This window comes from Capra hircus, chromosome 14 (genome assembly GCF_001704415.2).
Source record: "Capra hircus breed San Clemente chromosome 14, ASM170441v1, whole genome shotgun sequence".
Taxonomy (NCBI): Eukaryota; Metazoa; Chordata; class Mammalia; order Artiodactyla; family Bovidae; genus Capra; species Capra hircus.
This window is the reverse complement of record NC_030821.1, coordinates 8,293,311-8,317,583: the sequence shown is the minus strand read 5'-3', so window position 1 is coordinate 8,317,583 and position 24,273 is coordinate 8,293,311. Positions and strand designations below refer to the sequence as shown.

General features: G+C 39.0%; 1 protein-coding gene across 1 annotated transcript in view; it reads right to left on the bottom strand.

Annotated features, from left to right (window-relative positions):
* Positions 1-23,159, bottom strand: part of RIPK2 (receptor interacting serine/threonine kinase 2) — a 33,413-nt gene extending 10,254 nt beyond the window's left edge. The window contains exons 1-6 of the mRNA XM_018058185.1: positions 22,725-23,159; positions 13,001-13,154; positions 8,865-9,020; positions 3,692-3,849; positions 2,662-2,711; positions 1,674-1,835 (exon numbers count right to left, since the gene is read on the bottom strand). Coding sequence (XP_017913674.1) covers positions 1,674-1,835; positions 2,662-2,711; positions 3,692-3,849; positions 8,865-9,020; positions 13,001-13,154; positions 22,725-22,897 — 853 coding nt within the window. The 5' untranslated portion in view covers positions 22,898-23,159. The remainder of the gene's footprint in view (positions 1-1,673; positions 1,836-2,661; positions 2,712-3,691; positions 3,850-8,864; positions 9,021-13,000; positions 13,155-22,724) is intronic.

The following is a 24,273-nucleotide window of genomic DNA, read 5'->3' as shown; positions in this document are numbered from 1 at the left end:
TGTACCACAACTTAAGAATAGGTGATCTATGAGAATGTATTTGAAAACATAACAGAATGCTAAGTAGTGTTTAGAGTTCAGTTTTAGCTATTAAAGAAAAACCAATGAATTCGATTTCTGGACAAGATGAAGCAACAAGGACCAATTCATCCTCCTGTCTTAAATATCCAACAGTCAGACAAAATGCATGAAACAGTGGTTATTAAGACACTAGGTATCAGGCAACGAAAAGGGACAGTGATCTCTGAGTGAAGAGAAATAACTGAGGTGAGCTCTACCACAGCCTGACTGCCCAAGCATCCTGCCTTGAGAGTTTCCAGCTATACTATAGGGATAGGCAAATAAGGTGAGGTCTGGTGGAACCTCAAAGCTGAAGACACAGGGCTTAGAGTTAGGGTAGACCAAAGCAGAGAGAGTTTATGGGACATTGTAGGAAAGAGGAGTAGTACACATAGAGAGAACTCCAGAGATCTGCAGAACATTCCTCTCAAATATTCAGCAGCACTAACCAATGCAGGACGTAGAAGTCACTAAGCCTGAAGCCAGTGTTTTCAATAAACAATAGGGAAAAGCTAGAAAGTTTGCAGAGAAGTTAAGTGAGTATTAGTCTTAGTCTTAGAGAAGAGAAAAAACTATTAGTTGCTCAACTGTGTCCAACTCTTTGCGACCCTACGGACTGTAGCCCACCAGGCTCCTGTGTCCGTGGAATTCTCCAGGCCAGAATACTGCAGTGGGTAGCCATTCCCTTCTCCAGGGGATCTTCCTGACCCAAAGAATCATACTGCAATGCAGGAGACCAGGGTTTGATCCCTGGGTGGGGAAGATCCCCTGGAGAAGGGAATGGCTACCCACTCCAGTATTCTTGCCGGAGAGAAGTAAAGTAAGTTTTGACTAATGGCATGATCTTCAGAAGAGCCAGAATCCTTAGGGAATGGAGAAGAAATTACAGTTTGAAAACGGCACTGGGGACAAAAGAGATATATATATATCTCCTATTAAATGGTGCTTGGAAATAAGAGAGAACATGCTAATCCATTATTACAGCAAATTTTGATTTTTTTTGAGTACAGTGCGGATAAGCACTAGACATAAGTTTTAAATGCAAAATATATTTAATTTTTTTTCTAGCTGGAAAGAAGATTCCCAGTCTATAGCTTGTCTTTTCATTTTCTGTAGCATCTTTTGAAGTGCAAAATTTTTCAATTTTTTTGAAATTATCAAAATTTTTTTAATAGATCTTGTTTTTGATGCTATATATAAGAGCTCTTGGCTCAATCCGAGGTCATGAAGATTTTCTATGTTTACATTTAGGTGATGATCCATTCTACCTCTAATTCTATCTGATTTTTTGATTTCCAGGATTGGTCTAGAGATTCTACTCCTGCCCTTCTCTGATCAATTTTTTTACACAGTAGCAAATAGCTCCTAAACTTAAATTTATCATGTTCTTTCTCTGAAAACTTGTATTTGGAATAACCTTCTAATCTTTTTATGATAGCCAACAGTCTCTCCTTACCATTTCAATCTCATCATCTAACAACTAAATAAAAAAAAAAACCAACAAAGTTTTGACTTCATCATCTAACTTGTGTGACTGTTCAAGGAATACTTTATTTACAGCATACTTGGTATTTTTGCAATTCAAAAGGTCCAGATTAAAACTGTACACTTACTTAAGAAAGATGGTCTTTCATCTGGATTTTGCGCCCACCCACTTTCTATTAGAGAGATCATAAGTGCTCGATGAGGTATATCAAGTGGCAAATTTTCTTCATTAGTGTCAGGTCGATATCCTTGTGACACACTATACATAATCTGCAAAGGATTGGTGACGTCTGTCAAAACAAATGAAAATATATTTCACTCATTAGAAATATATTATGATCTAACATATTAATTACATTCTAAGCTCAACCAAATGAAAATCAGAGAATCTTAAAAATCTTAGGTATAATTCATTATCTCCCTTTCTGTCAAAGGAATATTTATATCCCAGCTATTCCCAGACTTACAGGAGGAGTTTATAGCTTCACCTCTTTAATTCTGGGCTTGGCCACGTGATTTGATTTGGCCAATGGAATATGAAGACAGCAGAGCAAAGCAGAGCTCAGCAGAGCTGAGTAGAACTAGCAGAGCCGAGAAGTCACAGCAACTAATCATCTAGTGTGAATAAGAAATATTATAAATGTTTAGCTTGTTAGCTACTGAGATTCTAAGGTTGTTACACAGCAAACTGACCTAAACGAACCTCAAAGAAACAGACAACATTATCAGAAAATGTGAAAATTATTCTTCAATGTCTGCTGGTCTTTAAAGGAGCACTAATTAAATTTTCATATAAAGAATTTTATAGTTGGAATGAACCTTAGAAGAATTCAAAATTCTTATTTTGCAGATGAAGAAAATGAGGACTTAAGAGATTCAGCGGCTTAATAATGGAGTTAATTACTATCAGAACAAAACAAATCTATATTTTTCTGATCCTTAATTCAGTATTTTCCAATATACATGGGATTCACCTTGATAAACTGTTATGTTTTTCTAGTGTGCTTTCCACAAAATGAATAGTAGACAGATTTAAAATAGGTGATCTTTATTTAGATAGTTCTGAGTGTGATTTACCAACATGATGTCATAATAAGGAAGTCAAAGTACACTTACCTTCAAAAGGCTGTTTTCTGGATAAGACTTCCCATGTAATAATTGCATAGCTGTTTAAGATAAAATATACATATAGTAACTATGCATAATCAACTAAATAGTACCGATCTTAAAAGCTGACAGTGGAGATACCATTTTTGAAAATAATAATGTAGTGAAATGCTGCTTAAAGAATCACTATATAGAACCAAGATGCTAAATATTTATATACAGTTTTACTTTCAAAGGAAAATAATTCAATTTGAAAAATTAGGAAATTAGTACAATAAAAACAAAGTAATAGGCAAGGATAACTTGTGGATGATTCATTAATACTATGTCCTCTAATTACATGATTTTATTACTCACACAAAATAAAGAGTAAAAAAAAAGACTGTCTCATGTAGCCCTATTCTACTGACTTTTTTCTGGTGTGAGTACTGTCTCCTTTGGTAAAGCTAAATGTTATTCACACTTTTCCCTCCCTCTCTTAAGGTCACATATGATAAAAGCCCTTGAATTTACAAATTAATAGAATAATAGACAAGTTTTAATATTTTTTTAAGGATGTAAAAGTAGCTTAAAGCGAGGTACCTTTATTTTTATATGCTTTTATTTTTATTTTTTTGGCTGCTCTGCACAACTTGTGAGATCTGTTTCCTGACCGGGAATTAAACCTGGGTCATGGCAGCGAAAGCCTGGAATCTTAATCACTAAGGTGCCAGGGAATTCCTTAAAGCAAGGTATTTTTAATTTGAAGAATATTAACCACTGCCTCTAATTTATTTTCACCCCACCTATGAGAGAAGCATAAGAATCATACTTTTAAACTGTAGCTTCAAAAAAAAAAAAATGTAGCTGTAAAACTCTGATTGATTAATCTTGTGGAGAAGGAAATGGCAACCCACTCCAGTACTCTTGCCTGGAAAATCCCATGCACAGAGGAGCCTGGTGGGCTACAGTCCAAGGGGTCGCAAACAGTCAGACACGACTTCGTGACTTCGCTTCACTTTAGGCAAAGCGAACTCTGAGCAAAAGTAACATACTGTACCTATATATATCATGCTTGACAGAAGCCCTCGCTTTCTGTCCGGGCTCATAGTTTTCAGGTGGCATATAGACAATTGTTCCTCCTTCTGGTACAGACTTACTACTTCGTGATTGTGAAAGGGACATCATACGCCATTTTGATAAACCGAAATCTGCAATCTGGAAGGGAAAAGGGTAATTTAAATCCAGGAATTGTTTGCCTTTCTTTATATTTACTGTGTTTAGACATGCGACCAGAATAAATGCTATATATACACATATAAGCAACACAAACTGACTGAGAGTTCAGCATAACATCACAAGTTTTAAAAGAAACTAAGATTTGAAAAATTAAACAGGAATAATTTTTGCGTTTAGAATAAAAGAATGGAATGAGTACATCCACTTTACTTTTTGTGACAAGTAGGTTTACATCATGTGCTTTCAAAATTTACCTATACCTCACAAAACTGCTAAACTACTCATATCTAATATGACCATCACTGTGTATATATTCTTCTTTAAATGTGCTTAAAATAGTACTTTCATATTTTGAAATAAGCAAAATTCCATAAAGTATAACTCATTATTATATGATTTTTGCTTACCACACAAAGAATATCTGTTGACAACAGTGTAGTTAGCAATATAACATATTCATGTCCATGCCAAGTGGTGCCTGAAGAACTGTCAGCGACAGACATTCTGTGCTTTTGACATGCCCTTTATAGTTTACTTCACTTGAAAATTTTGTGCAGATACTACACAATACTTTGTAGCTATCTAAAATGTTCTAATATTTTTAAAAATGGAGACAAAAATGTAAGAACAGAAACAATATTTAATGAACAAAAAAGTATAAGGAAAGCTTTGAAGACATTTAATTTAAATTACTTAGACCTTACACTGTGCCATTTAGGAGTTGACAGAGTGGAATGAGCTCCATCCACCATACCTTTTGTGTTTCAATCGTTTAACTCTTAAAATACTTACAAGCTTTAACAGAAGAAATAATTTATTTAGTGTTTAGATGAATTTGAGATTAAAAAATTATAGCCCCACTCCAAAAAGGGATGGAGGACTATACAAATCTTTCATATATTACCATAATGAACGGGTAAACTTAAGAAAAAAAATTATAAAAGACCAAGAGAAAAAAAGGTGCCACGACATGAAGAGCTAAACTGGACTGATTTCTAAAAGCAGTGCAAGATGTTATTTAGTCACTAAGTTGTCCAACTCTTTTACAATCCCATGGACTGCACCCTGCCAGGCTCCTCTGTCCAGGGGACTTCCCAGCAAGAATACTGCAGTGGGTTACCATTTCCTTCTCCAGGGGATCTTCCCAACCCAGGGATTGAACCCAAGTCTTCTGCATTAGAGGCAGATTCTTTACCACTGAGCTACCAGGGAAGCCCCACTCAGAACCGTATTTGACACATAATGGGTGAACCATGTGTGTTAGTATTATTAATGTTTTATACACAGGAATAAACCTCTAAAGCTTACTCTTATTCATACAACACCAACAACACAGAATGCAGTTTGAAGGTCTTTAATCTAAACTTTTAGGTGGTATTAAGACTCTGGGCAACTGTATCCCAGTTACTCTTACTTGCTGCTACAAACTCTTATTCCTCTCACTTATCCTCTAAAAGCAAAAACAGTGCTCCAGTTACAACATTGGCTAGGATAATAAACATTACTATGAGAAGGCAAAGAAGGCTGAGTGCCAAAGAATTGATGCTTTCAAATTGTGGTGCTGGAGGAGATGCTTGAGAGTCCCTTGGATTGCAAGGAAGTCAAATCAATCAATCCTAAAAAAGAACTCAACCCTCAATATTCACTGGAAGGACTGATGCTGAAGCTGAAGCTTAAATACTTGGACCACCTGATGGGAAGAGGTGACTCATTGGAAAAGACTCTGATGCTGGGAAAGACTGAAGGCCAAAGGAGAAGGAAATTAGACAGCATAGCCTACTCAATGGCCATGAATTTGAGCAAACTCTGGCAGTTAGTGGAGGACAGAGGAGCCTGGCGTGCTGCAGTCCATGGGGTCGCAGAGAGTCCAACACAACTTAGTGACTGAACAGCAACAGGCTCTTCTTATACCTGAACCATAAACTGCAGACTGGGCTAAGCACTGCTGTGAATACAGCATGCAGAAAATGCATTCTTAGTTTGCTTATGTGCTCCTTTTACTTCACATTTGTGTTTTGAAACCTTATCTAGAAGAATTAATCAGAATTCCCTTTATCAGTCAATTTAGTTTGGTTTTCACATGGAACTACATTTCTTCCCCTTCTCTATCACAAACATCATATACAAAAGACATGATTCATTAAATCTGGATCTTCCAAAGAAGAGAAAAAGTGAAGAATATGAGAGGGATACAAGTTCTATGGTTTCTTGAGCATCCTGAAATATTTGTCATTCAACAATGAAGACAGAGAATAGGAGCTTTTCATTTCTACACAAGATCTTAACATACATTTTAAAGGTAAAGGATCTTTTTAGTTAAAAACAGATGATAACGCAACAAGAATTTATTGCATAGCACAGAAAACTATATTCAGTATCTTATAATAATCTATAAAGGAAAATAATCTAAAAAATATATAAAATTGAATCACTATGCTGTATAACTAAAATATAATACTGTAAATCAACTATACTTCAATTAAAAATTTTTTTTAAATTAGAGGAAATTAAAACACTTTGCTCATAAAAATCATCACTAATCTTACCACCCTACCAGAATAGTTATTTTCATTTACATAATACTGTCTGTCTCTTTAAAACTAAGAAGTTATCATCAGTAAGAAGCTATGAGGAAGAACCTCCAAGCATTCTGGTTTCCACACAGGACTGACAACAGGAGAGAAACCGGACATGGTGCATATAAATGCTTCCTTCACACAAGCCTGTCATGGGTTCATTTGTATTTAAGGTGTACTAATAGTTGCTGACCAGCAGACCAACAAGTTGAACATGTTCTTTTAAAGTAGAAGAGTCTTGATTGATCTTAGCTAGTGGTAAAGATTTTTATTTTAGATACTATTAATATGTTTCTGATTATCATTATAGTGAGAAAATTTACTTAAAAAAAAAAAAACTAACAAGGTGTGAGGTTCCATTTAATCTCATTAAGTACTTCAAGAGAATTTTTGCATTTCATTTAAATGGCCCTTTCAAGAAGACAGGTAGATAGGATAACCTAATCATTCATGAGTCACTGAAACTCTTACTTTTAAGGGACATTTATAAAACAAAAAGTAGAGACACACAGGATACATATAAAAGAGTGTCACTAATTTATAAGAACTGTATTAGAAAGGTCACAGTTTTGTATGTGCTAAAAGTAACAAAAATTAAAAAAAACACACAAAGCCAAACTATTTTAAATTCTATTCATGTCAAATAAATACCATGGGTACCCTACTCATCAATGAAAAAGAGAAAGTAGGGATCGTCATCACCTATTACTTTGCTTGGGTCTTCTCTATCAAGAATGGTTTCTGGACTGAGATGAAGGAAATAAGGTCCAAGGAAGTTGAAAAATTTATATAGTACAAGTCTCAGTTCATTTTACATATATTTCAGGTTTAGTTAGAATACTAGCAAATACCTCCACGGTGCAGAACAGAAAATAGTATTTGTTGACGGTCTGTATGAACATCATGACCTGACCCATAAGGAGAGCTGCAAACACAAAAGGTCCCAAGAAACTTGCCACCACCATCCACACCCTCTCGCCTTTTAGTATAAAAGCAAAAGCCTGTTCTAGCTTGGGTGTGGTGGTTCTTTGGGACACTAATCCACCATTTTCTTGGTCTACTGGCTTTCCAAATAAGGTAGCTATCCCTTGCCCCAACACCTCAACTGTTGATTTACTCTCTCTGTTGTGTGGTAAGCAGTACAAAGTTGGACATGGTGACAAGGACACTTAGGAAAGCAGTCAAAGGAGGACTTTTGTAACACTTGTATGAAAAAAAAGGAGAAAAATGGGCTAACAGTTCTTTTAGGAGTATGCCAAACAAAATGAATGCTTATTCTCCAAAAGTTCTAATTAATAAAAGGCCTGAACTTGACCTGAAGGGAGGTTTTTAGCACCATGTTGCGTAGCTCTGATTTGAGCACTGTAATGGTTAGGATGCCAGAATAAAAAACTGTGATAAAACCAAATGCTGGTGAGGGTGCAGAAAAGCTGTGTCTTTCATACACTGCTGGTGATATGTATAATGGTGCAGCCACTGCAGAAAATAGGCAGCTTCTTAGAAACCTAAACATACTTTACCATATGACCATGCAGTTAAAACTCTTGGGCATTTATCTCAGAGGAATAAAAACTTACGTTTGTTCAAAAAGTTGTATAGGACTATTCAATGGAGCTTTATTTTAACTGCCAAAGGCTAAAAATAACCAAATCTCTCTCAATAAGTGAATGGTTAAACAACTCTAGTACACCCACACCATGGAATATTATTCACCAATGAAAAAGAAAACAACTCAACACAAGCAAAGACTCAAATGGATCTCAAAGGCCTTATGCTAAATAAACAAAGCCGATCTCAAAATATCATACCCTGTATGATTCCATTGTCAAAACAACAAAATTATAGAAAAGAAAAGCAGATTACTGGGTGACAGCGGTTAGGGATGATGGAGGGAAGGTGAACATGCCTATAAAGGGATAGTGGGAGTGGTATCTTTGCTGTGATAGACTAGTGCTATATCTTGTCTGCTGTAATAGTCACAGAAATTTACACCACATAAAGTGAAACAGAACTACAAACTACACATGTGTACTGTACCAATGTCAAATTCCTGGCCTTGAAATGGTACTATAATTATATATGATGTAACCACTGGTAGAAAATGGGTTAAGGGTACATGAGACTTCTTTACTTTGCAACCACCTAAGAATCTCTAATAATTTCAAAATAAAAAGCAAATAAAGGTATACTTAACAATTTAAATTAAGAATATAATGACTCTGTATCTGAACCATAGTTTTCTGAATATCTGTAGTCTAGGAATAACTAGCCCATTGCAGCAGGAAGAAGTGGCACTGAATTAGGGGCCACAGAAAAGGCAGAGATATTAAATTGGCAAGGTACAAAAATTAACTAAAAAGTCTTTAAAACTATTAAACACAAGGATGCAGATAAGCTTTTTTGAAAAACAGTAATTACCTTAACATGAAATTCATTATCCAGTAAGATGTTTTGAGTCTTCAGGTCATGGTGAAGTAGAGGAGGATTCATATTGTGCAGGTAGTTTACACCTAGAGCAATCTCATGCAGAATACGAAATCTCAATGGCCAAGGAACATCAGGATATTCGATTTTCTTCATATATATGAAAATAAATAAAACCAAAATCAATGGCCAAATTTATTTCCACTTTGAAAATGAAATATTCCATGAGGAACAGTATAAACTAAATATCTAGTATAACTAAGTTATAGGGCAAAATATACATTTTATTATATAGTATCTATCTGACATTCTTTAATATCCTTGGATCTCATTTTCCTTATGAGAAAATAATGACTTTACAGTACTAATATTTCCTTTTAGTATATACTGGCAATGTCCTACATGGTATGGGGTCTCTCTCCAGTTGAGATAGCTTACTTTCATCTGCAATACCCAGACACATATATTTATACTTGACATGTCTTCTCGTTCCAGGTTGTTGTTCAGTTGCTAAGTCATGTCCCACTACTTGTGATCCCATGGACTGCAGCATGCCAGTTGCCTCTGTTTTCTATTATCTCCTGGAGTTTGCAGTCAAATTCATGGCCACTGAGTTGTTGATATTATCTAATCATCTCATCTTCTGCCATCCCCTTCTTTTGCCTTCAATCTTTCCCGGCATCAGGGTCTTTGCCTATGAGTCGGCTCTTCCCATCAGATGGTCAAAGTATTTGAGCTTCAGCTTCAGCACTGGTCCTTCCAATGAGTACTCAGGGTTGATTTCTTTTAGGATTTACTGAATTGATCTTCTTGCTGTCTGAGGGACTCTCAAGAGTCTTCTCCAGCACCACAGTTCGAAAGCATCAATTCTTTGGCGCCCACCCTTCTTATAGTCCAACTCTTACATCCCTATGTGACTACTGGAAAAACTATAGCTTTGATTACACGGACCTTTGTAGCAAAGTGATGTCTCTGCCTTTTAATACGGTAAGTTTGTCATAGCCTTCCTTTCAAGGAGTAAGTGTCTTTCAATTTCATGGTTGCAGTTACAGTCCACAGTGAGTTTTGGAGTCCAAGAAAATAAAATCCATCACTGCTTTTACTTTTTTCCCTTGTATTTGCTATGAAGTGATTGGACCGGATGCCATGATCTTAGTTTTTACAATATTGAGTTCCAAGCTAGCTTTTTCACTCACCTTTTCAACTCTCATCAAGAGGCTCTTTAGTTCCTCTTCACTTTCTGCCATTAGGGTGATATCATCTGCACGTCTGAGGTTGTTGATTTTTCTCCCAGCAATCTTGATTCCAGCTTGTGATTCATCCAGCTCAGCACTTCACATGATGTACTCTGCACAGAAGTTAAATAAGCAGGGTGACAATATACAACTTTGTTGTATTCCTTTCCCAATTTGGAACTAGTCAGTTTTTCCATGATTGGTTCCAAATGTTGCCTCTTGACCCACATACAGGTTTCTCAGGAAACAGGTAAGGTGGTCTGATGACTCCCATCCTCTTTAAGAATTTTCCAGTTTGTTGTGATCCACACATTGAAAGGCTTTAGCATAGTCAATGAAACAGAGATGTTTTTCTGGAATTCCCTTGCTTTCTGCATGATCCAGTGAATTTTGGTAATTTGATCTCTGGTTCTTCTTCCTTTACTAAATACAGCTTGTATACTTATAAGCTCTTGGTTCACATACTGCTAAAACCTAGCCAGTTTGCAAAAACCTTGAAGGATTTTGAGCATATCCTTGCTAGCATGTGAAATGAGCACAGTTGTATGGTAGTTTGAACATTCTTTGGCATTGCCTGTCTTTGACACTGGAATGAAAACTGACCTTTTCCAGTCTTGTGGACACTACGCATTTTCCAAATTTGCTGATATATTGAGTGCAGCACTTTAACAGCATCATCTGTTAGGATTCTAAATAGCTCAGCTGGTATTCCATCACCTCCACTAGGTTTGTTCACAGTAACGCTTCTTAAGGCCCACTTGACTTCATACTCCAAGATGTCTGGCTCTAGGTGAGTGACCACACCATCATGGTTATCCAGGTCTTTAAGATCTTTTTTTGTGTAGTTCTGTATACTCTGGCCACCTCTTCTTAATCTCTTCTGCTTCTGTTAGCTCCTTGCCATTTCTGTCCTTTATTGTGCCATCCTTGCATGAAATGTTTCCCTTGACATCTCCAATTTTCTTGAAGAGATTTCTAGTCTTTCCCATTCTACTGTTCATTTAAGAAGGCCTTCTTATCTCTCCTTGCTATTCTCTGGAACTCTACATTCAGCTGGGTGTATCTTTCCCTTTCTTCTTTGCCTTTCATTTCTCTTCTTCCTCAGCTATTTGTAAAGCCTCCTTGGACAACCACTTTGCCTTCCTGCATCCTTTTGGAGATGGCTTTGTTATTGCCTCCTGTACTATGTTACGAACCTCTGTTTATAGTTGTTCAGGCACTCTGTCTACCAGACCTAATCCCTTGAATCTGTTCATCACCTCCACGGTATAAACATAATGGATTTGATTTAGGTTATATCTGAATGGCCTAGTGGTTTTCCCTACTTTCTTCAATTTAAGTCTGAATCTTGCAATAAGGAGCTCGTGATCTGTGCCACAGTCAGCTCCAGGTCTTGTTTGGCTGACTGTATAGAGCTTCTCCACCCTTGGCCACAAAGAACATAATCTTTTTTTGATATTGACCATCCGGTGATGTCCATGTGTAGAGTTGTCTCTTGGGTTGTTGGAAAAGGCTGTTTGCTACGACCAGCATGTTCTTTTGACAAAACTCTCTTAGCCTTTGCCCTGCTCCATTTTGTATTCCAAGGCCAATCTTGCCTGTTATTCTGCGTATTTCTTAACTTCCTACTTTGGCATTCCATGTATAATATAGAAACATTACAAATGTAATGCCTTTACTTCCTGGTACTTACAAGTAATAATCACCTGAATTTTCTTAAATGCTTTCCTAACTTAAATATTAATACAGCTTCCCAGGAAGATGAACATACTCAGAAGAAGTAGACAATCATTGGGGAAGAAGGTAGATGAGTGCTCAACCTGTATTTTATGATTCCTTCTAGAAATTAGCAATGCCCCTTAGGAGGCTCTAGAATTTCTAATAGGCTGCAAATTTTGGTACCAGACTATCTACTGGGGTGCTGGGGTATGGGAGGAAAACATTAGGATCTATGTTTACATTCATTCAAAAAAAGGAAATTGTGTTTTGTATCTTAATTGCTGTGTTGGTTACACAAATCTTACGCACTGACACTAGTCACTTTACTCTGCCCTTGTTTTAGATCCTGCCGTCACAAACAGAATGTGTTGCATCCTAAAATAAAGAGGAAGTCACTCCATGAGTGGTGATGGGGCACCCATGCTCCCTCATGTGCTTATAGAACATTGTGATGCACCGGAATTTAGGAGTGTTCAGTGACTGGATTTTATAGATTATGTTACTACTCAGTTTTAACTAAAGCAACCTTCACAAAACAGACCCAGGTATTAAAAAATATTTCTTGAGGGAAACTGTGGGCTAGAGATAATCTTAAGGTCAAGCAAACAGCAGTAGATGAATACACACATTTTGAGAATAAGGACCTCACCTCCTCAAAGTTGTTTACTAATGGCTTTCATAGTTGAAGACAGAGTAATTGGTACCTTGAGAAAAAGGTAATACGGCTCATGCCATTGCGTATTATTGGAAAAACTCAGGTATTTGATAGTCAGAGATAGATAATTTGGCCTATTAATTCAGAACTTTGTGAACTGATACTACTAACATTTAATTAGAATACTAAATTGTCTTTAACATAAAATAAAAGCTGGCTTCAGCCAACACTACACTGCGCAGCGTGCAGAGTCTGTCTTTCCTCTCTCCTGCTCCTCTCCCACACACCCTGACCTGCGGGCACTGGAATTCAGCGTAAGCCTCAGGAACCTAAGCAGCATAACCGAGGCGGCTAGAACGCAGAGTCTGGCTGCACAGTACTTTTAACACAGAAGCAGCCAGAAATCGTGAAATTTTACCACTGCAACTGTTTGTCATCATTATTTTGGCTCACATGTAAAACCAAAGCACTTTATAGGTTAACTAATAGAATTCTAGCCACTGAAAATGTATAGTACTTACTCTATGTAGGAGCTCGTTTAATGATCCATTTGGCATGTATTCGGTAACTATTCCCAAAAATTCAGGCTCATTGCAAATTCCCAAAATTGGAAGAATGTAACTAAATCGAGCTTTGTGTAAAATTTCAGCTTCTCTTAAGACATCATTTCTTTCACTAAAGGAAAAAAAAAAGCATAATTATTTCAAAATAATGAAAAATACACAATTATCATGTCCATAATATTAATTAATTTTGGATTTTTTCATTCATTCATTAGCTTATGACCTCATGTAAATTAGGCAACTTTTCTTAGTTTTTTCACATTTAAAGGAGGGATAATATCTACCCTACATATTCCATAGGTCTGTTTAGAGACCAAAATAATATATATAAACCACTGACAGAAAGAAGTGCTACACATAGATTAAAACTGTACTTTTCCTAGGAAAGGGAAAGAACACAGTGTTTGTTTATAAAGTCTATTTGTATTAAAACAATAGGTGCTTGAACTAATTACTTAAGTTTGTTTTATTAAAATGATAAAATTTTATTAGACTGTTACATTAAATTTTACTGTTGCATACCATGTAAAAATTTTCTAAATATCCTGAATATTAAAACACTTAAATGTTGTAGATTTTAATGACTCGATGATAATAGTTGCATAAGGGTTGATACTACTCAGAAATTATAGGCTGGAACTCAGAAAAAGAACACTGAGAAGAGATAAATGCTTATAACATTCCTGGGCTAACTCTGGGTTCCAGATTTATTTCCTTATTCATTCATAAAAGAAATGTGTTGAACTTTCATTATGAGTAAGCCACAGTGCTCAGCCCTATGGAGACAATTAAGTTAAAACAAAACAAAACAAAACAAAACAAAACATAGTTTGGTGAGTTCCCTGGCAGTGCAGTGGATAAGAATCTGCCTGCCAAGGCCGGGGACATGCATTCAGTCCCTGGTCTGGGACGATTTCACATGCCATGGAGCAACGAAGCCCACGGGCCATAATGACTGACTGAAGCCTGCGTGTTCCAGGGCCCTGGAGACACAACTAACGAGCCCCTGTGCCACAACTCCTTAAGCCAGCACACCTAGAGTCTATGCTCCACAAGGAGAGAGGCCACCGCAATGAGAAGCCCATGTGCCACAACTAGAATAGCCCCGACTCCCTGCAAATAGACAAGGTCCATGTGCAGCAACAAAGACCTAGCCCAACCAAAGGTAAATCAATAAAGCAGTGTGTACATGTCAAGTAAATACAAAATTAGATTAAAAAAATACAGTCTGTGATCTCAAGCTGTCCAGAAACCTTTTTAAGAAACATACATACTCATCATGATCTTGACTTGCACATTTCCAATGACTAGTGGGCTTCCCAGGTGGCGCTCATGGTAAACAACCTGCCTGCCAACGCAGGAGACATAAGAGACTCAGTTCAAACCCTGGGTCAGGAAGATCCCCTGGAGGAAGAAATGGCAAGCCACTCCAGTATTCTTGCCCGTACTACTGATGAACACAGACGCAAAAATCCTCAACCAAATATTAACAAACCAAATACAACAACACACTGAAAGCTTCATACACCATGATCAAGTGGGATATATCCCTGGGATGCAAGGATTCTTCAATATATGCAAATCAGTGAATATGACAAACCATATTAACAAACTGAATAAAAATCACATGATCATCTCAATAGATGCAGAGAAAACTTTGGACAAAATTTAACACCTATTTATGATAAAAACTCTCCAGAAAGTGAGCACAGAGGGAACCTACCTCAACATTATAAAGGCCATATATGACAAACCTACAGCAAATATTCTCAATGGTGAAAAACTGAAAGAATTTCCTCTCAGATCAGGAACAAGACAAGGGTGTCCACTCTCAATACTATTATTCAGCATAGTTTCAGAAGTCCTAGCTACAGCAATCAGAAAAGGAAAGGAAACAAAAGGAATCCAAATTGGAAAAGAAGACGTAAAACTGTCACTGTTTGCAGATGACAATGATACTTTACATAGAAAATCCTAAAGATGCCACCAGAAAACTACTAGAGCTCATCAGTGAATTTACTAAAGTTGCAGGATACGAAATTAAAACAGATATTTCTTGCATTCTGATACACTAACAAAGAAAGATCAGAAAGAGAAATTAAGGAAACAATATCATTTACTATTGCAACAAAAAGAATAAAATACCTAGGTATAAATCTACCTAAGGAAGCAAAAGATCTGTACACAGAAAACTGAAAGACATTCAGGAAAGACATCAAAGATATGAACATACGGAGAGATTCACCACGTTCTTGGATTGGAAGCATCAATATTGTGAAATGACTATACTACCAAGAGCAATCTACAGATTCAATGTAACCCTTATCAAATTATCAATGGCATTTTTCATTGAACTAGAACAGAAAATTTTACAATTCGTAGAAAATACAAAAGATCCCAAATAGCCCAAAACAACCTTGAGAAAGAAAAATGGAGCTGGAGGAATCAGGCTTGCTGACCTCAGATTATAGTACAAAGCTACTGTCATCGAGACAGTATGGTACTGGTACAAAAGTGGAAATACAGACCAATGGGATAGGACAGAAAGCCCAGAAACAAATTAATGCACATACAGTCACCAAATTTATGACTAAAGAGGCAAGAATATACAATGAAGACATTCTCAGTACGTAGTGCTGGGAAAACTGGACGGCTACTTGTAAAAGAATGAAATTAGAACTCTAATGCCATACACAAAGATAAACTCAAAATGAATTAAAGACCTGAATGAAGGCCAGACACTGAAAAATTCTTGGAGGAAAATATAGGCAGAACATTCTTTGACATAAATCATAGTAGGATCTTTGCTGACCCATCTCCTAGAGTAACGTCAATAAAAACCAAAATTAACAAATGGGATCTGTGCTTATTATGTGCACACAAGCTCATTTGCTCAGTTGTGTCTGTTTCTTTGCCACCCTATGGACTGCAGCCCGCCAGGCTCCTCTGTCCATGGGATTTTCCTGCTAGAATAGCAGAGTGGGTTTCTATTTCCTCCTCCAGGGGAATCTTCCCGACCCAGGGATCGAACCTACATCTCCTGTATTGGAGGCAAATTCTTTACTGCTGAGCCACAATTGAACTTAAAAGTTTTTGCACAGCAAAGGACATCATAAACAAGACAAACAAGGAAATATCTGCCAATATTTTCTCCCTCAGAATGGGAAAAAATACTGGCAAATGAAGTAACTGACAAGGAATTAACCTCCAAAACATACAAACAGTTCAAGTTAAAAAAAAAAACAACAAAAAACCCCATAAACAACCCAATCAAAAACTGGGTGGAATACCTAAATAGACACTTCTCCAAAGAAGGCATACACAGGGCCAACAATCACCTGAAAAGATGCTCAGCATCATTAGTTATTAGAGATGTGAAAATCAAAACTATAATGAGACATCACTCATACCCATCAGAATGACCATCATTAAAAGACAAATCTACGAACAATAAATGCTGGAGAGGGTGTGGAGAAAGGGAACTCTCTTGCACTGTTGGTGGGAATGTAAATTGATAAAGCCCTATGGTGAACAGTATGGAGATTCCTTCAAAAATTAAAAATAGAACTGCTGTATGACCCAGGAATGCCACTACTGGGCATATACCCAGAGAAAGGCTATAATTCCAAAAGATAAATGCACCCCAACATTCACAGCAGCACTATTTACAAGAGCCAAAATATGGAAGCAACCCAGATATTCATCTACAGATGAATGGATAAGGAAGATGTGGTACATACATACAATGGAAAATTGTTACTCAGCCATAAAAAAGAACTAAATTGGATCATTTGCAGAAACGCGGATGGACCTAGAGACTGTCATACAGAGTGAAGTTAAGTCAGAAAGAGAAAAACAAATATCGTATATTAATGCATATATGTAGATTCTAGAATAATAGTATAGAGGATCTTATTTGCAAAATAGAAATTGAGACACAGACAACAAACATTGGACACCAAGGCGGGAAAGGGGGTGGTGGAATGAACTGGAAGATAAGGACTGACATATGTACATTATTGATTCTATGGGTAAAGTAGATAACTAATGAGAACCTGCTGTATACTTTAGGGAACTCTACTCAGTGCTCTATGGTAACCTAAATGGGAAGGAAATCCAAAAAAGAGGGGAGACATATATATATACATAGACACACACACATATACATACATAGATGATTCAGTCTGCAGTACAGAAAAAATACAACATTGTAAAGTAACTATTACTCCAATAAAATTAATTAAAAAAAGCAAAACAACAACAAAAAATGTGAAGCAATGAGGGTCTGAAGCTATAAAGGTTGCAGTGGAAATGGGAAGAAAAACATTAGCTGAATAGAATGCCCAGGCTGTGATGACTGACTGACTTTATTGATTAAGGGAGTATAACATACCTTATTAAGGAACTATAACATACTGCACTAAAGGCTACCCACTCTAGTATTCTGGCCTGGAGAAATCCATGGACTGTAGAGACCATGGGGTTGCAAAGAATCGAACACGACTGAGTGACTTTCACTTTCACTCTCTAGTAGAAGCTATTTGGCAAGAGATGATGACTGTTGTTTAGTCACTTAGCCGTGTCCGACTCTTTTGTGACCCCATGGACTGTGGCTCATCCAACCAGCTTCTCTATCCATGGGATTTTCCTGGCAAGAATACTGGAGAGGGTTGCCATTTCCTTCTCCAGGGACTTACTCCACTGTGCAACAGCAATCCAAGATCCCCCTCTTAAAAAAGGAATCTTCCTCCTCCGTCAGTAATGTTCCCCCCACCTGCACTGGTTAATGACAGGAAAAAATCCTGCCAGCAAGCCATGCCCACTTTTAATTCACTGAAACCAAGTTTCCTAGGAAACACTCCTCCCTTAAGTACTAAAACCTCCAAAACCACTAAGGCTGAAGCTTCAGGGACCAAAAAATTCCTCAAGTTGTTTACTAGGCATAATAAGAGAATACAATGCAAATGCACACATGTGTACACCAAAAGACACACACAACAATGTTCACAGAAGCTCTCATCCTAACAGCCAAAGAATGGAAACATCTCTATCAACAATGGAATGGATAAATAAATGTGTTATCTTCCCTTGTAGCTCAGCCGGTAAAGAATTTGCCTGTAGTGCAGAAGACCCGGGTTCGATCCCTGGGTTGGGAAGATCCCCTGGAGAAGGAAATGGCAAGCCACTCCAGTATCCTTGCCTGGAATATCTCATGGACAGAGGAACCTGGTGGATTGCAGTCCATGGGGTCGCGAAAGAGTCAGGCACAACTGAGTGACTAACACAAAGTAGAATACTGAACATTTTATAGCAATGAAAATGAATGAATGAATGTTACCTGCTCCAGGTAACAACATGGATAAATCTTACAATGTTAGATAAGAGAAGCCAGAAACTAAAGATACATTATGTATTCAATTTATTTAAAGGCTAACCACTATCAAGTCTAATCTTTGGTGTTAGAATTCAGGATGGTATTTACCCTTGGGAAGGATGACGAGTAATGACTAAGAAGGGATATAGTTATTTATGTGGGTGGTGACTGTAGTTATCTTCACTTTGTGATATCATGCTAAACAATCATATTTGTGTTTTTCTATACAGATGTTATGCTTCCATTATAAAGCTTATTTAAAAGAAGTTCATTTAACTGTTATCTTGCATATAATGTATAATTTTTCTGGATGCTTCTGTTTAAACCACCCAAGATCTTGATGAATGGCTGCTGAAAAACACATTCCAGACCAGACTATTAAGGCTTCCTTTTAAAAACAAACAATAAACAAAATAAAGCAAAAATATCTTAGCCATCCATGTTTTGAATAGGTAATATATTTACATGTTTCTAAATTCAAGCGTTACAAAAATACATAAAGAGCCTCTATCCTTCTTCCTGTTCTTCAGACGCTTAGAACCCAAACTGTGAGGCAACCAATTATACCTGTCTGTGAGACCAGGTTTAATTAAATTTGTTTCCTAAATTGAAACAGGTCTGTATTTGCCTTAAGAAAGGTAGATCAACAAGACAGTTACAGAGTAGCACCTTTGCAGGGAAAACACAGGACTGACCTGAAGGTTCCTAGATACCCTGAGAATTATAGAGAGGGCATGCTAGGGGAAATCTTGGTGATACTTAACATTCTAATTCCTCCTCCCATTAGGAGTATGAGGCATTCTTCCTTCTCTTGTGATCCTACTATGTATCAGTCACTTTACTAAAGTTGGTTTTATTATCCCTATGAGAGCACTGCTGCTACTAAGTTGCTTCAGTCGTGTCCTGCTCTGTGTGACCCCATAGATGGCAGCCCACCAGGCTCCCCCATCCCTGGGATTCTCCAGGCAAGAACACTGGAGTGGTTGCCATTTCCTTTTCCAATGAATGAAAGTGAAAGTGAAAATGAAGCTGCTCAGTTGTGTCCGACTCTTAGTGACCCCATGGACTGCAGCCCACCAGGCTCCTCCGTCCATGGGATTCTCCAGGCAAGAGTACTGGAGTGGGGTGCCACACTGGGCTTAGATAAATGAATAATTTTCTAATGGTCATGTTAATAATAAGTGGAGGGTTGGAGTCAGATTTGAATTGCAATTGTGGGTTCTAACACCTTTGTTTTTCCCTATCACTGCTTAATCAGAGAAGGAAAATTCCTGAAGTTATATTTTGAAAAGAATGAGAAAGTGGGAAAACAGAATAAGCTACAGCAGTTTAAAAATAGGTTTTTATTGAGTTGGCCAAAAAGTTCATTTGGGTTTTTCCACGCCATCTTGCAGAAAAATCTGAATGAACTTGTTGGCCAACCCAATATATTAAAAAAAAAAAAAAGAAAGAAACATAAAATACAGCTTCTACAGACATATTGGCAAAATAGAAAATTTCAGTCACAAAACAGTTAAACTGTTTACACAAGGTGTTTGAACAACCAGTCAAACTCACATACTCATAAGGAGCTGGGAGATTGTTGGGGAAGGTCCATTCATTGGGCAGAAGTCAGGTTATAGAGAATGACTCACCAATCACTAAAATAAGAACATGTAATAGCACATAAACTTATTTTTCTTTCCTTTCAAAGAACAATGCAAACATTATCCACACGAAAGCCCAAGAAGTACATGTATTTGTTATTCCCACTTCGTAAGTGAGGACACAAACATCCTGCGAGTCAACTGCATATCCAGTCCTATGCTCAGACGTCATAAACACAGCTGATGTTAACATTCTAGGTAACAAGTAGGAGGAAATACATGATGCAGTAATGCCAGAGTGTTGCCTTGGTCCTTAAGGCTTCTTTGAAGGCAGAATTAATTTCCTACCCAATTTGGCAGGAATTTTGGATTATGAAAATTGTTAATGAACATGGAAAGTGAACTCCCCCATCATTTCTTGGCTCCAAATGGCACAAAACTTAGGTAAATTAAAATCTTGAGAAGCAGCATCCAAAATGGGAAGATCAATCTGCTTTAAAATACCTAATGAGTCCATAACTGCTCGATTTTCATATATTTTAAGTTGATTCTAAAATACATCCACCCTCTCTAGCCAATTACCACCCTTCAAAGTTGACTACATATACATACACATACTCGTATTGCCCCATACTTGCTACACAGAATTCAAGACCTAGGGTAAACATATCCTGTATATCACTAAATCTGAATTATGGTACACAAAAAATGGAAGCAATCCCTAGAGGTATCTCAAACTTACTGTGGGACCTTGCCCATCCAAGCCTGACAGCAAGAGAAGGAAAAAAAACCACAGGCAGATGAAAGTCAATAGCATTAGCAGGGCTGAAACTGAGGAATTTAACTGCTGTTGGATACTGACAGCTAATCAGGCATCTCAGTTCAGTTCAGTTCCATCGCTCCGTCGGGTCCGACTCTTTGTAACCCAGTGAATTGGAGCACGCCAGGCCTCCCTGTCCAACACCAACTCCCGGAGTTCACTCAGACTCTCATCCATCGAGTCCGTGATGCCATCCAGCCATCTCATCCTCTGTCGTCCCCTTCTCCTCCTGCCCCCAATCCCTCCCAGCATCAGAGTCTTTTCCAATGAGTCAACTCTTTGCATGAGGTTGCCAAAGTACTGGAGTTTCAGCTTTTGCATCATTCCTTCCAAAGAAATCCCAGGGCTGATCTTCAGAATGCACTGGTTGGATATCCTTGCAGTCCAAGGGACTCTCAAGAGTCTTCTCCAACACCACAGCTCAAAAGCATCAATTCTTCGGCGCTCAGCTTTCTTCACAGTCCAACTCTCACATCCATACATGACCACTGGAGAAACGACAGCCTTGACTAGAGGGACCTTGGTTGGCAAAGTAATGTCTCTGCTTTTTAATATGTTGTCTAGGTTGGTCATAACTTTTCTTCCAAGGAGTAATTAATTTCATGGCTGCAGTCACCATCTGCAGTGATTTTGGAGCCCCCCAAAATAAAGTCTGACACTGTTTCCACTGTTTCCCATGAAGTGATGGGACCAGATGCCATGATCTTCATTTTCTGAATGTTGAGCTTTAAGCCAGCTTTTTCACTCTCCACTTTCACTTTCATCAAGAGGCTTTTTAGTTCCTCCTCACTTTCTGCCATAAATCAGGCAACTAGCATGATGTATTTTCACTTATATGATATAGGGGGAAGACCTGGGTTCGATTCCTGAGGGGGAAGATCACCTGGAGAAGGGAACGGCTACCCACTCCAGTATTCTGCCCCAGAGAATCCCATGGACTGCATAGTTAAGATTTCTACCGGAAGGAAAACAGACTAGTGACTAAACTCACTTACCAATACATAAAGTTGAAAGGTTTTTCTGGAAACAGAAACTAATGCTAGCCCTCCCATGAAATCTGGATAGTGCACTAAAATTGTTCAATGGGAGAGGCATTCAAAAGTTGTCATTTAACAGTCTTCTGATTCCAGTTTATTGTTAGTAAAAATTACACAAGTTTCCTCCAGAGACAGACTTCCTTTCCCGTGAGAGTGAGGAGAAACTAAATTGAGTTGAGTTTGATGTCTAAACTTCTCTGACTACATGTAGTAAACCAAAAGCCACCACAAAAAGCCCAAAGCAAAACGTCCCAGATTCTACAGCAGTGCTGGTCAATAAAACCATGTGACCCACATACACAATTTGAAATTTTCATGTAGCCACTTAAAAAAAGAGGTAGAAAGAAATATGCAAAGTGAACTTTACCAATATATTTATCACAACATATCAAAAGATACCATCTAAGCATATCATATAAAATTATACATGAGATATTACAAGTTTTGAAAGTAAGTGCTAAAAATCTAGCGTGTATTTCCCACTAACAACACTTATCAGTTCAGAGAGCCGTATTTTCAGCGCTCAACAGCTATGTGTGGCTAAGAGCTACCCACTGGGCGATGCGACCCTAGAGTTAGACTTCAAAAGAAAAAAACGAACACAACTGAATTTCAATAGAGAGGACGTTTAGAGTTGGGCTGTGATTGCTGGCTCTGGTGTCTGGAGAAAGGAAGCCTAGGAAAAAAATAACAAAGCAGTGACAAGAAGCGAGATTGCGGCATCTCCAGAGAAGCCGGCCGTTTCCCCCAGGTGAGCCTAAGCTTTGAAGGGCCGCTTCGAGGGGAGGCGGTCACCGTCGTCGGGGCTCCAGAGCCCGTGTGCCCGGGGTGAGAGCCAGAGAGAGGGGCAGCGCCGCGGCCCTACCTGTCGAGCAGCGGGCTGTGGATGTGCAGGTGCTTCACGGCCACCTGAACGCGCCAGTCGGCGTGGCGGGCGGACGACACGGTGCCGGACGCGCCGCGGCTCAGGAAGCGCAGGTCGGCGAGCTTGTGGTACGGGATGGCGGGCAAGGCGCTGCAGACGGCCTCCGCGCTCATGGCGGCGGGCCGTGCCGGCCCTCCGGCCGCCGGCCGCTCCCGGAAGTGCCCGCCGCGCCCGCAGCTCCGCCCCGGCGCGGGCAGCACACTAGGTCGCGAGGCCGTTCATCCCCGAGGCGGCCCGCGCCACGCTCCTTATCCAGGGCCCGAGCGAACTCCCTCTGGAGACAGGTTAACGCCGAGGCGACGAGGCGCTCCGGTGACGGGCTCCCTCTCGCCGATCCGGCCGTCCAGGGCGCGGCAGCCCCTGCCCGCCGCTCGGAGCTCCGCCTCCTCAGACGCTCCAGTGACGTCAGCGGGCGGACGCCGAGCCGGGGGCTTTCCCGCGCGTCCGCCTGAGGTCGCCGCCGCGGGGAGCTCCGACCGCGTGTCCTGGGCCGGCGCGGCACCCGCGACGGCCTGCGAGTGGGAAAGGAGCCCGGGGCGCTCAGTGCGTCTTCTCTCCGCGTCCCTGACCAGCCAGGGTTTGGAAGGATTTTCTGTGAGGAAATTTCCCCTCAGCCGCCTCACTCTTGGTCCGCAGGCCCTCTCGCCTGGAAGCCTCTCCTCTGGTCCCGTCTATGAGCAACGTAGTTTTCTTCCCCTCACCCATGTTGTCTCCTGACGCCCATAATTACAGTCAGAGATTGAAAAATAACCTTGAGAGAGTCCTTGCCTCTGATTTCAGATGAGACTGCAAACATTTCTTTCTCAGATCTGGGAAGAACGCAGTATTTAATGCCAACCAAAAAAACGACGGAAGCATCTTTTCGTCTTTTTTTACCTTAAACACCGGTCTACACCTGAAATGGCTCTTTCGCAACGTGTGTTGCAGATATTGTTCACAATAGCAAGTTCGTGCTAGGCATTTAATGAGTTCGAAAACGTAATTAATAGGAAATGCTTGAGTTGAATCAGGGATTTCTGCCTAGGGAAATCCAACGCTTCCTGTATTTCTTTATTGCCCGAAACGTGAGTAGCAATGCTACATTTTGCAATTAATGGAAGCTGTAATAAAGATTGTTTTGAAATCTGGTAACTTAAATTGCTTAGCTTTAAAGCTATGGTCTGATAATCTGTGGCTTATTTCTAAATAAGCTTTTTGCTACAAAAAGTGCTTAGAAAACTTTTCGTATTCATTCATTCACTCATTCATCCAGGTTACAAACTAAGAGCTCTGGAGAAAGAGAACAAAAAGTAGGGAGGAAATTATCAAAATAATAACTCAAGCACTTTTGCCAGGATCAAAGGTGAAAGGTCTTCATATTGAAAGGGTCTACCAGCTACGGTGGCTGCAGTGGTAAAGAATCCACCTGCCAGGGCAGGAGACTCAAGAGACGCCGGTTTGATGCCTGGGGTGGGAAGAGGAGGAGGAAATGGCAGTCCACTGGAGTATT